The 20,653-nt window shown below is 35.2% G+C and overlaps 1 protein-coding gene across 3 annotated transcripts in view; it reads left to right on the top strand.

Annotated features, from left to right (window-relative positions):
• SMYD3 (SET and MYND domain containing 3) overlaps positions 1-20,653 on the top strand; it is a 536,942-nt gene that overhangs the window by 82,011 nt on the left and 434,278 nt on the right. For all 3 annotated transcript variants that reach the window (XM_075995540.1, XM_075995539.1, XM_012751180.2), the window contains exons 4-5: positions 3,132-3,189; positions 5,807-5,943. In XM_075995540.1, coding sequence (XP_075851655.1) covers positions 3,132-3,189; positions 5,807-5,943 — 195 coding nt within the window. The remainder of the gene's footprint in view (positions 1-3,131; positions 3,190-5,806; positions 5,944-20,653) is intronic.

The following is a 20,653-nucleotide window of genomic DNA, read 5'->3' as shown; positions in this document are numbered from 1 at the left end:
CATATAAAATTTGTGTTTACACTATACTGTATTGCAAGTGTGCAGTGGTATTATGACTAAAAAAACAATGTACATGGCTTAATTTAAAAATACTTTATTGCTAAATAATGCTAACAGTCATCTGAGCCTTCAGTGTGTCAGAATCTTTTTGCTGGTGGAAGGTCTTGGCCTCAGTGTTGAGGGCTGCCGAATGGTCAGGGCGCTGGTTGCTGAAGGCTGGGGTGGCTGTAGCAATTTCTTAAAATAAGATGATAATAAAGTTTGGTGCATCTATTGAATCTTCCTTTCATGAAAGGTTTTTGTGTAGTATGCGATGCTGTTTGATAGCATTTTACGCATAGTACAACTTCTTTTAAAATTGGAGTTAGTCCTCTCAGACCCTGCCAATGCTTTATCAACCCAGTTTATATAAAATTCTACATGCTTTTTTTTTTGTCATTTCAACAATGTACACAGCATCTTTACCTAGAACAGATTTCTTCTCAAAAAACCACTTTCTTTGCTCATCCATTAGAACTCCTCATTCATTCAAGTTTTATCATAAGATTGCAGCATTTCAGCCACATCATGAGGTTGTGCTTCTAATTTTAGTTCTTTTGCTATTTCTACCACATCTGCATTTACTTCCTGTACCTAAGTCTTGAACCCTCAAAGTTGTGTATGTGGATTGGAATCATCTTCTTCCAAACTCCTGTTATTGTTGATATTTTGACCTCCTTCTGTGAATCATGGATGTTCTTAATGACATTTAGAATGGTGAATCCTGTCAGAATATTTTCAATTGACTTTGCCCAGATCCACAAGAGGAATCACTGTCTATGGCAGTGATAGCCTTACAAAATGTGTTTTTTAAATAATAAGACTTGAAAGTCGAAATTATTCCTTGAGCCATAGGCTGCAGAGTGGATGTTATTGGCAGGCATGAAAACAGCATGAATCTCTGTGTACGTCTCCATCAGAGCTCTTGGGTGACTAGGTGCATTGCCAGTGAGCAATGATGTTTTGAAAGGAATTTTTTTCTGAGGAGTAGGTCTCAATTATAGGCTTAAAATATTTAGTAAACCATGCTATAAACAGATGTGCTGTCATTCATGCTTTGTTTTTCCATTTGTAGAGCACAGGCAGAATAGATATAGTATAATTCTTAAGGGCCCTAGGATTTGAAGAATGACAAATGGACATTGGCTTCAACTTAAAGTCACCAGCTGCATTAGCCCCTAACAGGAGAGTCAGCCTGTTTTGAAGCTTTAAAGCGAGACATTGACTTTTCTTGTTTAGCTATGAAAATCCTAGATGACATCTTCTTCCACTATAAGTATGTTTCATCTACATTGTAAATCTGTTGTCTAGTATAGCCACTTGCATCAGTTATCTTAGCTAGATTTTTCTGGATAACTTGCTGCAGCTTCTCCATCATGTCCTGCTACTTCACCTTGCACTTTTATGTTATGGAGATGGCTTCTTTCCTTAAGCTTCATCAGCCAACCTCTGCTAGCTTCCAGTTTTTCTCCTGCAGCTCCTTTGGTCTCCTAGCCTTCGCAGAATTAAAGAGTTAGATCCTTGCTCTGGATTAGGATTTGGCTTAAGGGAATGTTGTAGCTGGTTAGATCTTCTAGACCACTAAAACTTTCTCCATTTCAGCAATAAAGCTATTTTACTTTCTCATCATTTATGTGTTCACTGGAGTTCACTTTTAATTTTCTTCAAGAACTTTTTCTTTGCATTCACAGCTTGGCTAACTGGTGTAAGAGGCCTCACTTTCAGCCTATCTCAGCTTTTGGCATGCCTTCCTCACTAAGCTTCATCATTTCTAGTTTTTGGTGTAAAGTGAGTCTCATGACTTTCTCTTTCATTTGAACACTTATAGGCCATTGTAGAGTTGGGTTAATTTCCATATTGTTATACTTCAAGGGATAGGGAGGCCTGAGGACAGGGAGAGTCTGAGGAACAGCTGGTCAGTGAAGCAGTCAGAACATACACAATATTTATTGATTAAATTTGCTGTCTTATATGGATTGTGGTTTGTGGCACCCTAACACAATTAAAATAGTGACATTAAAGATCACTGATCACAGATAACCATAATAGATATAATAATCATAGGAAAGTTTTAAATATTGTCAGAATTACCAAAATGTGATAACAGAGACACAAAGTGAGCATATGCTTTTGGAAAAATGGTGTTGATAGAGTTGATTAGTGTAGGGTTGCTACAAACCTTCAATTTGTAAAAATTGCAATATCTGTGAAGCGCAATACACTAAAACACAGTAAAATGAGATATGCATGTATTGTTCATATTGAAGGCTGAAATTATACCCATGTATCTGGAAGGCGGAATAATCCAGACAGAAAGCTGATTACTTTCCTGTTAATCATGGAATCAGCGGCAGGGAAGAAGTGCACAGCCCCTTTTTGAAGGCCCTGTGATCTGCTTCTGGGAATACAGATAGGAGGTCCTATATTTGGGGTTTAAGATGTTTAAGATGTTAGTAATTTCTGTTACATTGTCTTTATAACTTTTCTACTGTGAATCAATGCACAGGATAAAGTGTGTCATTTTTTTGGTTGCCTCTTCAAGTAGATACTAACTAGATCATAATTAATATTAAATGAAGAATGCTTATCCTTTTTTTTTTTTGTTGTAGCTGGAATCCATTGAAATGATTTCTTCAGCCCTTTTTCATACAGTGCCGAAACAGTTTACAGTAGAGTCTATGACATACTGCTCTGGTGAAGGTTGCCAGTTTTTGCCAGGCTTTCATATGACTATCTTTGTCAAATTATTTCAGGCTCTGTTCTTTCCTATTGTTTATTGACTTTTTTTGTCAGTATAAAATTTTATAGAGGCCTTTAAGAATGTAAAAGTATGGACACTTCTTGTAAAAAGAGTTTTGCATTTGGAAATTAAACTGGTGAAGTAAGGTACAAGTTAGATTTTTATTTTAAAGTTGTTATTTAAGTTGCTATTAAATAATTCAACTCTAATAAGAGTAATGAAGAGAAAGAATATATAGGAAATGGTCTTTTTGATAGACTTTCATTTAAATATCTAAAGATACTTTAATATACTCATTTATCTATTGAAGCCTTTGAAACTGTTATTGGATTTTTCCCTCTTTCCTTTACAGATGGAACAAACACCATCAGAATCGGAGAAACTTTACTCATTTTATGACCTGGAGTCAAGTAAGTGATTGTCTATCAGCACTTAAAAAAATTCCTATCATTTGTTTGCTGAGCTGGTGAACTGATTTATTTCTAACTCTGTTTTTCTGTTTTTTTTTTTATTATGTGAGACAAACCTAATAAAACTTTAAAAAATATATATACAACTGACATATTAGTTTATTTAATTTATTTCATGATAGCTTTGGTAATATATGGGTTTATAAAATCCCATAAACGATGTCCAGTTTAGGCAGTATAACCATTAGTCCAGTTGACAAAATAATTTTTCTTCTGTTTCTCTCTCTCTCTTTCCTTTCTTTCCTCACTCAGTTTCCTCTCCTGGTTTCTTTTTGATGTCAGAGAAGAGTAATGCGGTAAATGGGGGAAGGTAAGGGGTTTCTAGGGAGCTTTTAGGGTTACTGGTCCTTTAGATGTTAAGGAAAGTACAGATGACTTGTTGAGTGTTGTTACAATTCTCCTGAACTTCCATGGCAGTAGCCCAGCTTTTTGGGATGACTAAAAGGCTTTCCAGATCTGAGTGTTAAGCCAATGTAGGCTTCATTTTGCTTTCATATTGGCGCAGATCCTTTATTTTTGGACTTGTGAGATACTTTATTATTTTTAAAAGAATTTTTTATCATTTATTTGTGGTAAGAACACTTAAAATCTATTCTTTTGGCAAATTTCAAGTATACAATACATTGTTATTAATTATAGTCATCATATTGTATAATAGATGTAAGATACCTTAGATATTTTGAAGGATACAGATGAATGGCCAGATGAAGAGATGCACAGGGCATGGTATGAAGGGGGGAGCTTCCATGCCCTTTCTGAACACACCACTCTCTAGCACCTCCATGTGTTCAGCAACCTGGAAGTCTTTTTGTTTGTTGTTTGTTTTAAGAGACAGAGTCTTGCTCTGTTGGCCGGGCTGAAGTGTGTGGTGTAATCATAGCTCACTGCAACCTTAAACTCCAGGGCTCAGGTGATCCTCCTTCCTCAGCTTCCTGAGTATCAGGGACTACATGTATTCACCACCGCGTCCAGCTAATTTTTCTGTGTTTTGTAGAGACTCTCTACATGGGCCTTCCTATGTTGCCTGGGCTGGTCTCAAACTCTTGGCCTCAAGTGATCTTCCCACTTCGGCCTCCCGAAGTGCTGGGACTATAAGCATGAGCCCCTGTGCCTGGCTTAGTAACACTTTCTTTGCTAAGATGAAACCAAATGGAAGTAACATTGTAGATTGGAGGCTTTCTCATCCTCTGGTTCACCCTCATATGTTCCTGAGGGATGTCCGGCAGTTCTTTATTCAAACCTGAGATAGTGACTGTATTCTACCAGCAAGTGTCAAAAATAGGGCTGAAACCCATGTCAATCTGATTTCAAATTCTGTTCCACTCCATTCCAATATTTGACAGCTGTTCCTACTTTGCTGTTACCGATACTAAGAAATTAGGAAGTCATATAATATTTTATAAAACATTTTATTTTATTTTTTGCTTCATAACAGAGCTCATATAGGATTCTTTTAAAGAGCAGATTCTATTAGTGTTTTTCCACTGAGGTTGTAAATGACCTCATAGAGTAAATTTGTACACAGTTTAATACTTTTGGATGGAGGCAAATAAGATCGTCTAATACAGATTTATGGTTATGGAATCCTAAGTGCCAGTATTAATAAATTGTTATTAAGAAATCATCAGGTTAATTATTCTATTAAACAAGTAATTTAAAGAAAATATGTATACCTGATATGAGCAACAGAGTTATGCCATAGTTCAACTTGATGTATCTTTTCAAGTTTTAATAGAGAATAGATTAGTCATTTTTTCTTATTATATTACTGTTAGGTAATTAGCATCTCTTGCAGTGAGTTTTACTACTAACATTAGTCTTGCTCAGTAGCAGTGTCTTACACACTACCTTAAGTGAAATACTCTCAAATGTTGTTAATTGAATTGTGCAACCTTAGCTTTAACCACCCTATTTGTAATGTAATTTAAACTGATTTTTAAGGGGGTTATATTAGCTTTAGAGCCATCTCCCCTTGTTTGGGTTGAAGCAGCACCATATTTTCTTCATTTTACTTTAAAGTTGAGATTTCTTTGGTTAATCCATGTTTGCTTCATGATGTACTTTCTATATGACAAATTTCACCTATTTGAACTTTATCTGAACATTTTAGTTTTCATTTTTTGTCTTTTTTACCTTTGAGATGATTCAGTTTGTCAGTCATGACCTGGTTGTAAATTATCTCATGGAAGAGTCTGCTTAAATTCACTGACTTAATAAGAATTTATAATGATTTGTATGTGTGTACAGGATGATATAGAAAATCTGATAACATACTACCTTACTGATTTTGGTTTTAATGCCTTTTCATCTGTATGCACATTTATTTTTTTGATAGGTGTTTGATCTTACATTGCAGATAAAGTTTGGCAGAATTTACTTGATAACATATGTATCATGAATGGTAGTTGTCAGAAGATAGAAAGATACGTATTTGCTCTCTGTCAGAATAGAATGTAAGGCAGGAAATATCTGGTTTAACAGCTGACATTGAACACTTGAAAATCATCTATTAAAAGTTCACTTCATGATTGTGTTATTTATTTTCTCTTTAAAAAAGATATTAACAAACTGACTGAAGATAAAAAAGAGGGCCTCAGGCAACTTGCAATGACATTTCAACATTTCTTGAGAGAAGAAATACAGGATGCTTCTCAGCTGCCACCTTCCTTTGACATTTTTGAAGCCTTTGCAAAAGTAAGTATTAAATTTGGTATCTTTTCTAATTCCATTAATCAGTCATTTACTTCTTATTTTCTTGTTGGTTACAAAAATGTCTAGACCCTTGATGGGAAATTCAAGATCCTTAGTGCCTTAGATCATTCCTTTTCTTTAATGAGTGGAGAAAGAGAACATGCATTGTGTATATTGAAAAGGGTATTCATTTTTCTGTTTTATCATTATTCTCATTATTGCCGGAGTATGTTCATTGTCAACTCTCAAAACATACTCTTGGGAGAAAGAGTATGCTTTCTTTTCTCAAAAGAAAATAGCATATCCAAAAAAATCCCCCAGAACAGCATATCCCATTATTTCTTACTCATGGACTTCGGTTTGTCATTGTGTTTATCGAGTTTTGTGGTCGTTGTTTCATTATAGACCCTGTCTTTGAAGTGAAAAATTTATTGGAATCCATTTCTGATTAAGTGAATTCTAAATAATATGAAAGCATAACCATTTCTGATTTTAAAATGATTGCCTACAAATCCGTTTAAATGTTTCAGATCACTAAAATCCTAGATTAGGGATAGATGACAGGTTTTTTTTTTTTTAATACTATTTTATTCTCCTTTTTACCATTATGAACATGTGGAAATGACAGGTTTTATTTGGTATTTCATCTGTGGTCTGTTGGTAATAGCTATCTGCAGTGTTCTTTTTGAAAATGAATATGAGGGTTTGTATTAGACCAGGGAAGAAGAGTGCAGTGATCAGTTCCTGGTATCTGCCCTGGGGTAGGGATGACATAGCAGATACTCTCCCTGCACTGCTTTGGATCTGCTGTCCTTGCTCTCTCAAGGAGTTGTGTGTTTGGGTTTAATATTGATCACAGTTTAATGACAAGTAAAATTTTACAATCACAGTGATTTTACCACTTATTTTACAATTTGTAAGTACACATTTAAAGGTATACTTATGCCATGAGTATTTTAAGGTATGTTTTAAAATTTACCTATTTCTGAAAATTTAAGTGTCATTAGTTTGTTTGCTATGGAGTTATGCTCATTTTTCTCAAACATTTTTATTTATTCTTTAAGGTAGGTTTTTATGATTTTCTGATTAATATTATCTTAGCGTTACATTCTGGTTTGTCTGTAATTTAAAATTGATTTCAAAACATAGTGATTACTTACAATGCATCTGAGAAATTTTTCATGTTTATTTCATATGCTTCTGAAAATTATAACTTACAGTATCATGTATACAAGGTACACAGACTCTTTTGATGTTAAACACTATAAATATTAACACCCACTGAAACATAAAAATATACCTTATGATGACTATTATCTCATTCCTAGTGTTAAGTCTGTGGCTATTCTGTGAAAATTATGTCTATTGTTGGAAAATGTTTAAGTGCTAATTACTGGTGTTATTAATATTCATGAAAAATATTTTAAAATACTTTCTATTTGAGATGTGAATTACTATATCTCACCTCTCTTGTTTCTTTTTAAATAATTTTAATCTCATGTATCTTATAATGAAATTCTCTTTGTGTTGTGTAGGGGGAAATTCTTTTGCTGTGATTAAGTGTACACATTTTTAATAATATGCTACCCTCCTCCCATATAATATCAATATTTGTTATTATAAAAGTAGAAGTTACATCTTTGAGATTTGAGGGGGATAATCAGACTCAGAAGTGTTATTTTTGCCTTACAATATAGGTTGGTTATCAAAGGAAAGTACCATTAACTTATGGCTCCTGTACTTTGGTGAAAGTTTTGTTACTATTTTGTAATTTGTGTTTTTCTGCTTATAAGTTTGTCCCTAAAAGAGATCACTCTTCTCATTCTCCTTCTGTACTTCTTCTTCAGAAGAATAAAATGATCTTAAGCTAAATAGTATTCTGCAAATCTCAGGGATGAGTCACTGAGCTCATAAAACTGCAAGTGTCTGATGGTATAGATCACGTCAAGCACACTGGAAGTGAATGGAATGCACCAGGCAGAGATTTTAATCCTACCACCACCCGGTTCCCCATTTTACTTAATCAAGGAGAAGAAATGAGTACCATAGAGTGTTCTCCTTGCAATGGCTGTTACCTTTTATACAAACTATCAGTCAGGGTAGTTCCATGTTGTCCTGCCTTCCTCAGCCCAGTGAACTAACTTTTGAAATTATGCTGGGAAGAAGACTGGCTTAACCTGGCCTCACTAAACAAGATCTTGTTTTGTGTTTTACTTTTAGTCCCTCTCATTTCTACTCATTCGTGTTCTGTGCAGGTATTAGACATACTCAACCTATGTTTTAGCCCATCTCATTGTCAATGAAGGCATATGAAATTCTGAGAGCTTTCCTAAATTTATTTATATTTTAATTTTTTTAACTTTTAAATTATGCACATTTTCAAACTTACACAAAAGTAGAGAGATTAGTATAATGAACCCTCATGATTCCATCACCTGGTTTCAATAATTTTCAAACTTGTTATATCTGATATTTTTACTTAGATTTCACACACATGTTCTTTTCCTTTATTTGGATTTCCAAACCTTTGTTAGAATTAGTCTTTTGTTATCAAGACTCTTGCCTTCCAGAAAGGTGTTCATAATTGAATTCACTTAGTAAATTCAGCAGACTTTTTTTTCCTTTTGTGTGCAAAGCACTCTTGATGCAGGATTACAGAAATGTGTGGCTAATTCTAAATCTGAAAATTATCTGTCAGGCAGAAGACCTCATCAGGGCACAAGTTTTACTTGAGGATATGCATATCTTTATCAAACTTGCACTTGCCCTGAAAGGATAGGAGTTAGTGGAGGATGAGAAAGTTCTTAATTCTGAGAGCATGTTTCATTGTCTGCTGAGCTGATGGCTTTTAAAAATGGAAAGCCATGATTAATGCCTAAAAATTGGCAGTTTATATTTTGCACATTTTAGAGTTTCTAGTGGAAAAATAGTTTGTCTTTGCTGTTGGACCAGGTTCTCAGTGCCAGATGTGCTTCTGCTGCTTACGTCTTGATTTTACCTGGAAAATTTTTCCTCATTTTACTTCAGAGACCTTACTGTGTAGTCATTTTCTGGGTCACCTTCTCAGGTGTTCCTGCTTTTCACCTACTTCTTAGCACCAGTATTAATCTCCTATTCCCCAGCTGCACACAAACACGCACCCTAACAATGATTGGGGTTTAGACTGTGGGAGTTTGTTGTATAAATATATCCTGTCTACTCTCAACTTTGTTGACTTGATATAAAAATTAAGTGGCATGAGACATAGGGAGGAGAAATTTTTCTAGAGGCGAGTATCAAGGAGGACCTAACGTTGGAAATAGAAATTGGCATAAATTCCAGGTGATGTTGGGGAATAGTTATATCCAGTGTTCTAGAAATGCCGGTGGGGAGTGAGAGTGCACTTATTCCTCTTAACTCCCTGAGCAAAGGGAAATATATCGACTTCCTCTAGAGAAGAAGGTTTGAAAAGGAAGTTGTTACTTGAGGAATACAGGTTTTCAGTTATATCTAGTAATTACAATAAGAATTTGAATAAAAGATTGATGTCTAAATGTTTGTTTTGTACTAAGTATAATAGAAAATTAGTGAAGGTAGTAGTTCCTCCAGAATTTTTATAGAGGGGGGGCTGACAAGTGATGGAGAGGCTGGGGCAATTTACTTGTAGATTTATTTGTGTAGTGTTTTTTTTTTTTTTTTCCCCTTCCTAACTACGTTCTTTGGAGATGTGTGACTGAATGGAAATAAAGGTATGAAGTGTGAGGAATGGAAGGTGGTGATTGCCACTGACAGCAGCAAAGGTGAACAAAGGGTGGGAGGTGCGCTGGAGATGTCTGTTGGTGAGAACACAGAAGATATGATTATCTATGTGCTCATGAAAAATAAAGGCCAAGTTCGTCTCTGCTGGCTCTTTTTCAAATTGTTTAGAGAAGAGAAAATGTATGTGTCCATCCCTACAAACCCTTCCTCCTTCCCAGCACACACTTTTGTTCCTTCCACTGCCTTCTTCAAACAAAATTTCCAGTTTGGTTTTGAAATGGATTTATCTTGGCCTGACAACTGCTATGGTTCAATCTACTGATTGGGTCCTCAACATTTGCTATAAATATAGAAAATGTGTATATTCATAGTCATAAATATAACCTTTAAAAGGACAGAAAATTAGAGAGAGGACAAATTTAACTGGGAAGCTGAAGAGTATGATGGTCAAGTCACCTTCTCTGGGCAAGTAAATGAAATTCTCTCAGTCTCAATTTTCTCATCTGTAAATGGGAATAATAGTATTACCTACTTCATAGATAAAAATGAGGGTCAACAGTAAGGTGCTTATAGAGTATCTGACACATAATTAATTTCTGCTGCTATTGCCCCCACCTTCCAGCTTTATCTGTATTCAAATATAAAACTTCAGTGTTTTATGTCTCCCCGTACTGTCCTATAGCCAAGTGCAGCCTGCGACTGACTGTAAACCAGCGTCTGCTCACAGTGTGCCCAGTGCTGGAGTCTCCTGAGATGCTGAGAATTACCTGTTTTGCTGAGAAGAAAGTTTGCAAACAGGAAATAGTATCTTTCTCCTGCTAACTGGCTTGATTTCAGCCCATAGCTATTGTGGACAGAAATTATTTACTGTTGCCTGCATTCATAGCATCTCCGTGATTTCAGAGTAGTTTCTTGGGATTTCATGTAGGAAATGTAAAAGTAGGCTTCCTGTGATAAATCTTTCTCACACATACATCTTAAAACCATGAAATTACATTATAAGTGCTTTTGTTGTCATGTTTTAATTCACTAAATTGCATGGAGTATTGGAGTATTTTTCTATTCCATCTCTCAAAATGTATATTGCTAATTATTGGGAATGGTTATTAACAGCCTAAACTTAATATCTGTAGAACTGGTCTTGAGGTTATTTTCCATGCATAGAAAAGATTTTTTAGGGACTATTGTACAGATTTCTAGAAAAATATACAACTGTTTTTTCTGGATTTATAACTTTCTAAAAATGAATTCAGCAGACTGATGAGAAGTGTGATTAAGATCTTAACAATAAGATTGAAAATGGAGTAGTTGCATGGAACGTTTCAAAACCAGACATTAAATTGGAAGCAACAAGAATAAAAGTGACCTTCCTGACCACAAAATATATGTCAATGTTAGTGTTTCCAGAGCTCTGCAAAGTACTATTTAACTTTATAATGTTGTGCAACTGCCGCAGAATTTTTTGATTAGAAATTCCACATCTGTTTGAGAAGATGTTCCCTCCTTTTTCTTTCAAACAAAATAATAATTCTTCTGGTAGCAGGTTATTTTTACTCTTTAGGGCACGTATGTGACCTCTAGAATTTGCTATTTCAAAATCTAATTTTAAACACTATTAGCTGCAGCTAGTTTTGCAATATACACTGGTTATATAGATTTGAAAGTGAGGATTTTAGGAGGTGTTTTTTTGTACTGTGATACTTAAATTTTACTATGATAACTTTACTGCATTCAGTTCTATTGTGAGTAAATCCTTTTGTATTGGGGGAAAATTCTTTTTTTATTGTAGAAGCAATAGAGAATATGTTAAAACAAGAATCTTGCTAATTCATAATATGAAAAAATTGTGATTTAATATTTTAAGGTATGTTAGAAGGCAAAAGAAAACAATCGTGATATTGTATTCAAGATTACATACTTACATTTGGATGATATATGCCTTTAGATTTAGAGTGTTAATAGGTAGTCTATGTGATATTCTGCCATAACTTCATAATTTTATAAATCAGCATGGAGGAAAAATTACTAAATAATTCTTTTTGTGTTCTTTTCATTTTCTGGGGAACACTATGTCTAGTAAAAAGCAAGAACAAAGTTGATCATGATATATTCAGTTTTTAATCTTAAATTTTCAGTTCTGTTAGCCATCTTATCCTGGGTATGCTGGTGCTCTTACTTCAGTGTTGCTGGTAGGCTAATTTGTGGGAAGAATATTACCTCTGTGCTTGTTTTGAAAGGTCAGAAGTGTGTGTATGTTTGCCACTTGAGGGTTTTAAGTTCGTGTAGGACCAAATTTTAGTGCCTTTTTGTTGATGAGCTCAGTTGGGTTTCACTATGGTAGCATGCTATAAAGTAGTAAAGAAAGCAATCTTTTGAATTAATAAAGTGATGGATTATCTAATTACAAAGTTGATGTGAAATGGCAGTATGATAACTTTGACTGCATTACTAAATGATCCCAGTGACTGATCAGATGTGCCTGGGTTCCATTAAGGAAAAATATGCCATTAAATATTTAATACTAAAAGCGAGCAGACACACCAGGATTGCTAACCTCCGATCACCAGGGTGCATGTTCTGTATGTTTGGCGGTAACTGCTACATGCCACGTCTCTCTAGTATGCTCAGAACAGCTGCTTAGTTATTGAGATTATACTTCTCTTCTTGTTTTAAGTAATGCAGGCAAGCAGCGAAGATGTTTAACTGCACATAGATCCTAGCATTCATTATGAAATGGTGATACTTTTGTGATTTATATGCTTTTTCTTTTTTTTACAACAGAGTGAATCTCAGAGCAGATTCAATAGACCATTATTCTCAAAAATTTTCCTCTACCTGGAAGTAAAGTGATATTTGTAGGACACTTGGACATTGAAAACAAAATAAATCATTGTTTGCATTTCAATGATGATTTTTATTTATTGTGTTCTTCACTTTTAGTCATTCATTTAATATTTCTTTTCATTTATGTGTAAATAACCTACAACGAATTGGTGTATGTTTATCATAGTTAAAAAACCAGATGCCAGCTAACTTCTGAAGTTTTGAAGGATAGTAAGTTCTTAATTAGTATTTTAATTTATGTCTGTGTTGGTCAAGGTTAATTGCTTATGTAAGGGCTAATGCTTTGATTAAAAGTATTGATGGATAAATGGGTTTGTCGAGCCTTGTTGCCTTATCCATTTGAGTGTATAATTTGCTGTTAATTCAGACAGAGGTTATTTATTTATTTATTTATTTTGAGACAGAGTTTCACTCTGTTGCCCAGGCTGGAGTGCCGTGGCGTCAGCCTAGCTCACAGCAACCTCAGCAACCTGCCTCAGCCTCCAGAGTAGTTGGGACTATAGGCATGTGCCACCATGCCCGGCTAATTTTTTCTATATATATTTTAGTTGCCCAATTAATTTCTTTGTATTTATAGTAGTGACGGGGTCTCACTCTTGCTCGGAGTCTCACTCTTGCTCAGGCTGGTTTCAAACTCCTGAGCTTGAGCGATCCTCCCACCTCGGCCTCCCAGAGTGCTAGGATTACAGGCATGAGCCACTGCGCCTGGCCAGAGGTAATATTTTTAAAATGACAATATGTCATTGTGTAATGGCTGAGGTTACTTTCATTGCTTTGGCCTTTCCTTTAGTGACAAAAATTTCTACTAGAGTACTGTGTCTCTCTACTAGAGTGTGACTACTTGGAGCCAGGAATTACATCTTATTTATTTTGAATTCCTAGCAACCTTCATGGCATGTGGTAGGTGTTTAATTGTTGACTGAATGAAGGAATGCATGAAAACTGTATCCTTTTTCTGTTTTATGGAGAACGCTTTGATAAATATTTTTAAAAATTAATACATAATGCAAATGTACAAGACTGAGCAAAAATAAATCATTAATATCATGGCCAAATTTAAGAAGTTTAGTAAGATAGGTGATAGCTCAGAGTCATGACTGCCGTTATCCTGAGTTCTTCAGAAAATGATGAATCATTATATTAATTATTCCAGGGTTCAGGAAACTTTTTCTGTAAAAGTTCACATAGTAAATATTTAGGCTTTGCAGGCCAGGAGACAAGTGATTTATAACTGCCACATGGTGATTTGTAGTCTGTGATGAGTGGTCTCTGTGTGGCAACAGCCACTTTTTTTTTTGAGCTCGAGTCTCGCTCTATAGCCCCAGTTTGGAGTGCAGTGGCACGATGATAGCTCACTGAAGCCTCAAGGCCTGGGCTGAGGCCATTCTCCCGCCTCAGCCTCCCGAGTAGCTGGGACTATAGGCATGAGCTATAGTATGCCCAGCTGACAACTTCTTTAAAAAAAAATTATTTTAAATTGACAAAAATCTTATGTATTTATCATATATAACATGTTTTAAAATATGTATACATTGAGGAATGGCCAAATTGAGTTCATTAACATATGCATTACCTCACATGCTTATTGTGGCAACTTCTTAACTCTACCATTATAGCCCCAAAGCCCCTATGGCCAATGTGCAAGTGAACAGATGTGGCTGTATACCAAAGAAACTTTGTGGATACCACACATTGATTTTCACATAATTTTCACATGTTCCCAAATGGTTGTCTTCTTATTTTCCCTTAACCATTTAAAAATGTAAGAAAACATTCTTAGCTTGCAGGCTGTACAAAAGCAGGTGGTAGGCCAGATTTGGCCTGTGGTCCATTATTTGGCAACCCCTGCATTATCATTTCTGAGCCAGAAGATTTTTTGCACACAGTAGGAAACAATATGCTGTGAGAAAATCCTCTAATAAAAAAAAAGGATAGAAAATATTTTATCTGTCTTCTAACAAGTCATTAGTTCTGTAGTTTTATATTATTAGTCACATTTGTGAACATAGTATGTGTATAGTAATTGTTTTTTGAATTTACTTTTTTTAACTCTAAGCTAATTTAACTCAATAACTTTAAAAATGTTTCAATTCAACAATATAATAGAAGAACTGCAAGTTATTTACCTAAAGAGAGAAAAATAAAATTATGGTCTTATGTACTTAAAACTATCATTCTTGGTTGTTTGGTTTTTTTAAAAGAACTTTTAATTTTTTTAGAGATGTAGTCTTGCTGCATTGCCCAGGCTGGCCTTGAACTCCTTGGCTCAAGCTATTATTCTCTGCCTCAGCCTCCTGAGTAACTTGGACTACAGATGCTCTCTACTGTGCCTGGCTTGTTTTCATTTTTAAATTAAAGGTGTACTCTTTTGTTATTTTGCCTTGAAATGAAACAAAGATATAATTTTCTATTAGAAATGTTTTGGCTATGTAACTCAGGTTCAAAAGTTTTTGTTAGATTAGTCAGATATTTTTCTTTGATTATGAATTATTGTCCTCAAACTTTACATTGTGATTTGGCTATTTCTGTTATATATGAGAAAGACCATTCATTGGAGGGAAAAAATCAACTATGTATTAGAGGTATAATATTAATAGTGATGAAAAATTATGACAAGCTGCTCTGTTAAATTTTATAAAAGGCAGAAACAGAATGATGTTTTTGAGGGCAAAAATCAAACATTGCCATTTGATCTGGTATATTATAAAGGTAAGTAGTTGAATTTAGAGATGGCTTCTCTAAGCCAGATTTGTAAAAAGTGCCTTGATCAAGGGAGTAGTCTCATTACTATCTTCAAAGGTCGATTTTCATTAAAATTTTTATGTTTGTTACCTAGTTTTTTTTTTTTTTTTTTGAGACAGAGTCTCGCTTTGTTGTCCAGGCTACAGTGAGTGCCGTGGCGTCAGCCTAGCTCACAGCAACCTCAAACTCCTGGGCTCAAGCGATCCTCCTGCCTCAGCCTCCCGAGTAGCTGGGACTACAGGCATGCACCACCATGCCCGGCTAATTTTTTATATATATATCAGTTGGCCAATTAATTTCTTTCTATTTATAGTAGAGACGGGGTCTCGCTCTTGCTCAGGCTGGTTTTGAACTCCTGACCTTGAGCAATCCGCCCGCCTCGGCCTCCCAAGAGCTAGGATTACAGGCGTGAGCCACAGCGCCCGGCCTGTTTGTTACCTAGTTTTACATGTTTCAAGAGACATTCAAATAAATGTTTATAAATTATGATGTGAAAGGACAGAATACCTTGTTATATTAGGCAAACTGATTATGGCACATTATCTGAAAGAGCTTTATAATTAGAGTGCTCCAGTGATGTATTAGGCTTCCCTGGTACTACTTTGGAGCTACCTCCCGTGTAAGAGTTTCATTCAGGATTAGAATCACATATCATGGAGGGTTATCTCTACAAGTAGGGCTAGATGATATGTAAAGTGCTCTTTGAGTTTGTGCTATTCATGGTGCATCATGGAAGGATGAAGTATATCTTCAACCTCTCTTTTGAAGTCCTACTGATTTCAGCTCAAATCTTTGGTGAAATCCATTTGACTAGGATTGATCTTTTCCTTTTGTAAAATCGATAGTCATTGGTAATTTCCATGCCAATAATTTGGCAACTTAATATTCTCTGTTTTTTAAATTACATAATATTTCCTAGGTAAACTTTATGAGAGCAGAAGTCAGGTGTCCCCAATTCCTTCTGTAAGCATAATAGAATTATACGGTTTTAAAGCTTAAAACTATCTGGTTTCATAACCTCCCAGATTTTTCACCTTTTCCTTTCCCTGTAATGCGTCAGTTGCTGCTCAGAGAAAGATAGTCACCTAGTGACAGGAAGAAAGCTAGAATTTAAGTTTCTGAGCTCAGTCTGATGCTTTCTGTTAACTGATGTGCAAGTGTTCAAGAATTAGCTGTTGAATTGAAGTAAAAATGTGATAAGGCAAACAAGTTAAATTACAAATAACTTTTTTAGTAATATTTATTTCTCATATTGAAGTTTATGTGTATAAAGCCAGAAAATTAAGACTACGTTATGTAATAGTATTATTTAGCTTTTGAAACTAAATTAGGTTGTCTCTAATGACGAGTTTCAATTTCAGAGCTTCTGTATGTCTCTGTTTAAATGATTGTGGCTTTCCAAACCAGCTGGATACCCTCCCTTCAAATAACTCAGTTATAAACAAAACTGCTGGATTATATACTTGACAGGATTTTTCTTGTTTTTCTCATTTTTTGGTTCATACTTGCGAAGAAGCCAGTGAGTATTAGACCGTGGTCTAGGTCTTACGTCAGTAGCTCAAGGGATAGTTGAGGGATTTGTTACAAGTTGCCCAGTGTTGCACTCCCTAATTTAATTTTTAATTTTTTTACTCTACAAAATACTTTAACATATTAATCATGTTTATCTCCTATGGTAGCCCTCTGAGTTATTATGGTTATTATGCCTTTTGTAGAGGACCAAGTCCGTAAGGTCACACTATTTTTAAGTAAAGGAGTTAGAGCTTTAACATGGGTCTTTTGGTTTCAGATTTCGTATTTTCCCCATTCCACCATACCTCATTCTGTGTTATGTTCATTTTGTGTTAGAACTGTAATTATGAACTATTAAATATTATAAGCCTTAGGAACCAAATCCAGAATGAGAGAAAGAAGACTATCTGATAATGTTTCTCTCTTGTACTAAAGCATTGCACTAGGCAAAGCTGTAAACTATTTAATCAGGATTTCTACTATTTTTTATACAGGTGGTATATCATGTCTTACCTCCCTCATATATTCAAATCTAAATAAGTGCTGGTGGGGTGGTGGGGAGGAGAGTGGGTTTGTCATATCAAATGGTTCTATACTGATGTTTGCTACAACTTTATGTGAAAATAATTGAAATGGAATTTGCATAGAGTTAAGCTACCTTTTGAAATCTACATTCTGTAATCTTAAAGTACTGCATATTAAAACATTAATTATTCAAGAGCCCCCTACCTTGGGTCTGTATTGTTTCCAAGGCATTATTTGGTGTGTTTTTTCCATCTATGATTCTATAGATATATGCATTTATAGATTAAAACATTTTATGATGTAATATAGAAGAAAATCCTTTTTGGCATTATTAGCATCTCTTTTTCTTTTAGGGGTATTTATTTGACCTTAATGTTTATACCTGATATTAATGGCATAGACAAATAATTTTATATATATATATATATATATATTTATTTTTTATTTTTTTAAATTTTTTTTGAGACAGAATCTCACTGTGTTGCCTAGGCTAGAGTGCTGTGGCTTCAGCCTAGCTCACAGCGACCTCAAACTCCTGGGCTCAAGTAATCCTTCTGCCTCAGCCTCCCGAGTAGCTGTGACTACAGGCATGGGCCACCATGCCCGACTAATTTTTTCTATATTTTTTTAGTTGACCAATTAATTTCTTTCTATTTTTAGTAGAGACAGGGTCTCATTCTTGCTCAGGCTGTTTTCAAACTCCTGATCTTGAGTGATCCTCTCGCCTCGGCCTCCCAGAGTGCTAGGATTATAGGCGTGAGGCACTGTGCTGGGCTGACAAATAATTTTAAAATGTTGTTTTTGAACAAATATTTGTCAAGTAAAAGAAAACCATCACAACTACATGTGACCAGACTTGGCAATCATGGGGCCTCTTTCAAGTTTTAATTGACATTTGGTTTTAGTTTTGACACTTAATAGGAGAAATTTATTGAGGCAATGTTTATGCAGAGCTGTTTCATTAGGGTCAGCTGAATTGGGATCAGGAGTAAAAAATACCTTCTACAGAATTTCCTTTCCTTCCCTCATTTCGCCATGGGTGACAGCATTTTATTTACATAGCAGAGTCAATACAGCATGTGAAGAAACACATGTCACTTGCTGGTTGGTGTGCTGGGTCCCGTTTCCTCCTTCACAACCTTTCAATGGCTCTTGGTCTTTCAGGGTTAGAGCAGAAGTTGGTAAGGTATGTTGTTTTGGTGCCTCAGAAGTCTACTGTAATAAGAGGTGACTATACTGTGAGTTTTTTGTTTCCCATTTGTCCAGAATTCTGCAGAACAGTACCTCAAGTATGCAGATCTTAAGGTGTGATATTGTTCAACCTTTAGAAATCTTTTAATTGGCTTCTGTGTCATGACCTGCCCCTCATTCTCCGACTTTTCTCGCCAGTTTGTTTAAAAAGTTATCATTTGCTGGTTCTTCTCTTGTTACCTGTTAAATGACAATATTCCACTGCCTGACTTTACTTGCCTGCCTGTGTGTTGAAAACATCCAAAGCTTTATCTCTAGTCTGGCCTTTTTTTCCTGAGCTCAAATCCCATGTTTTCTATTTATTAATAAAAATCTTCCTCTGTATGATGCCTTAACTTCAAATTTATGATGTACAATGAAATAGATGTTTATATTAGATAGTTATTATATTAGATAATTTATAAAGACGTGATCAGATTTTGGAAATCCATTCCTGGAAGATATCCATGTATGTTTGCTAACGGTCATGGTAGGCTTCTAACTTTTCTTTAGAGCAATGATGATGCTACAGAGATATTTTGTTTTGTGCTGCAAATATTTTCCTCTTATCAGTGAGATTTGGATATTTCTCACTCACTGTCTACCACCTCAGCAAAAGAGAGGCTTGCAAAGTCTTTAACATTTTGTGGAAGCAAGATATTATGCTCTGTATAGTTAAAAATTATCTTTTATTTATGGCAGTAGAAGGATATATTCCACATGACAAGGAATGTTTAGACTTGGATGATTTTGCTATTTAAAAGTTCTTTTGAAAACAACTTCATGTTTTCAGTTAAAAATAATATAGAGCTCTTAGTGAGTGTGATCATTTCATAGGTTGCCTATTTACTAATAGTCATCAGCATTAGTTGAGTAGGCTTCAGTGCTCTTTAAAGCCTTGCCATTTGTCATTTCCCCTAAAGCCCAGGATTCCTTTTCTTTTTCCAACCTTTGCTCATACAGTTCCTTCCATTCTTCCTGGCAAATTCCTTTCATTCTTCAAGATGGCACCTTTTCTACAAAACCTCTCTCAACTCCCTTGACATGTCCCATTCTGACAGGAATGGGGAAGTAGAAGTGTAAAATATAAGTGGATAAAAAACACACAGGCACTTCTGTTATTTTGCTTTTCCAGTTAGGTGCTAGTGTCATGAGCTGGCCAGTTCATCACAAAAGGAAACAGCCAAACGCTTTAGTCCATCAGGATCTAATGGCTGCTGGAGATGAATGGCGGTGTCTTATGCCCAGACATTTGTGAAATCTTTTCTCCCCGTGGATTCATGTCATTCTCTCCTTTTAGGTAGTCTTATTTCTGATCACTCTGGTCCTCTATGAAGAATGGAAGGATTAGTGGCTTTTGAAAAAAGCAGATCTTATTCACTGGAGCTGCCAAGCTACTAATTACTTCTAATTATCTTCATAGCAAAATGATACATATGATAGGCATAGAATTAAATGCTGTATTGCACAGCAAATTTTTTCCCCGGAAATCGTGCTTATAAATTTAATTTCTATAAATAATATATCAGGTTATATGAACTAGGAAATTTAGAGATTAGCAGAATACTATTATGAATCTTTTTGTGGAAGAAGATTTATTTTGGTAAGATGAGTGCTCTGTTTTGAAAACCTGGATTTCCTTATGTACCGTCTGGTTTTCTCTAAAGCAAAGCACATTTGCAATCAGTTAAATTTTTTTTTTTTCTTTTGCAGGGACCTATTATTTCTTGAATGTATTTCACCAAATTCTTGGGGCCCCTTTGTATTTATATTTCTAGAATTGGGTGGGATCTGCCTTGCTAAATTATAATCTATAGGAAGAGTGCCGTGGGATTGGCTTTTAAAGCCTCTTGGCCATGAAGACCATGTCTCATCAAGTGGCTTCCTTTTTTCCAAAACCTTATTACTCCCTGGATGCATTTCTATGTGAAATACCTATTCCACAGTCCAGCTTGCTCTTTTCTAGATGTAATCTCAAACCCCAATAACTTTAGCAAATTTTTAGATTAACCACATTAGACACAGAGCATGAGAAGCAGAATAGAATCCTGAAACTTTCTACCTCGTAAGTAGAGGAAGTTAAGGATAATTTTCACAATGTCATTCATTTTCAGGCAGAATT

Source organism: Microcebus murinus, chromosome 19, assembly GCF_040939455.1.
Source record: "Microcebus murinus isolate Inina chromosome 19, M.murinus_Inina_mat1.0, whole genome shotgun sequence".
NCBI lineage: Eukaryota > Metazoa > Chordata > Mammalia > Primates > Cheirogaleidae > Microcebus > Microcebus murinus.
Note: the sequence above shows the minus strand (reverse complement) of the source record. Positions and strands in the feature narration are given on the sequence as shown.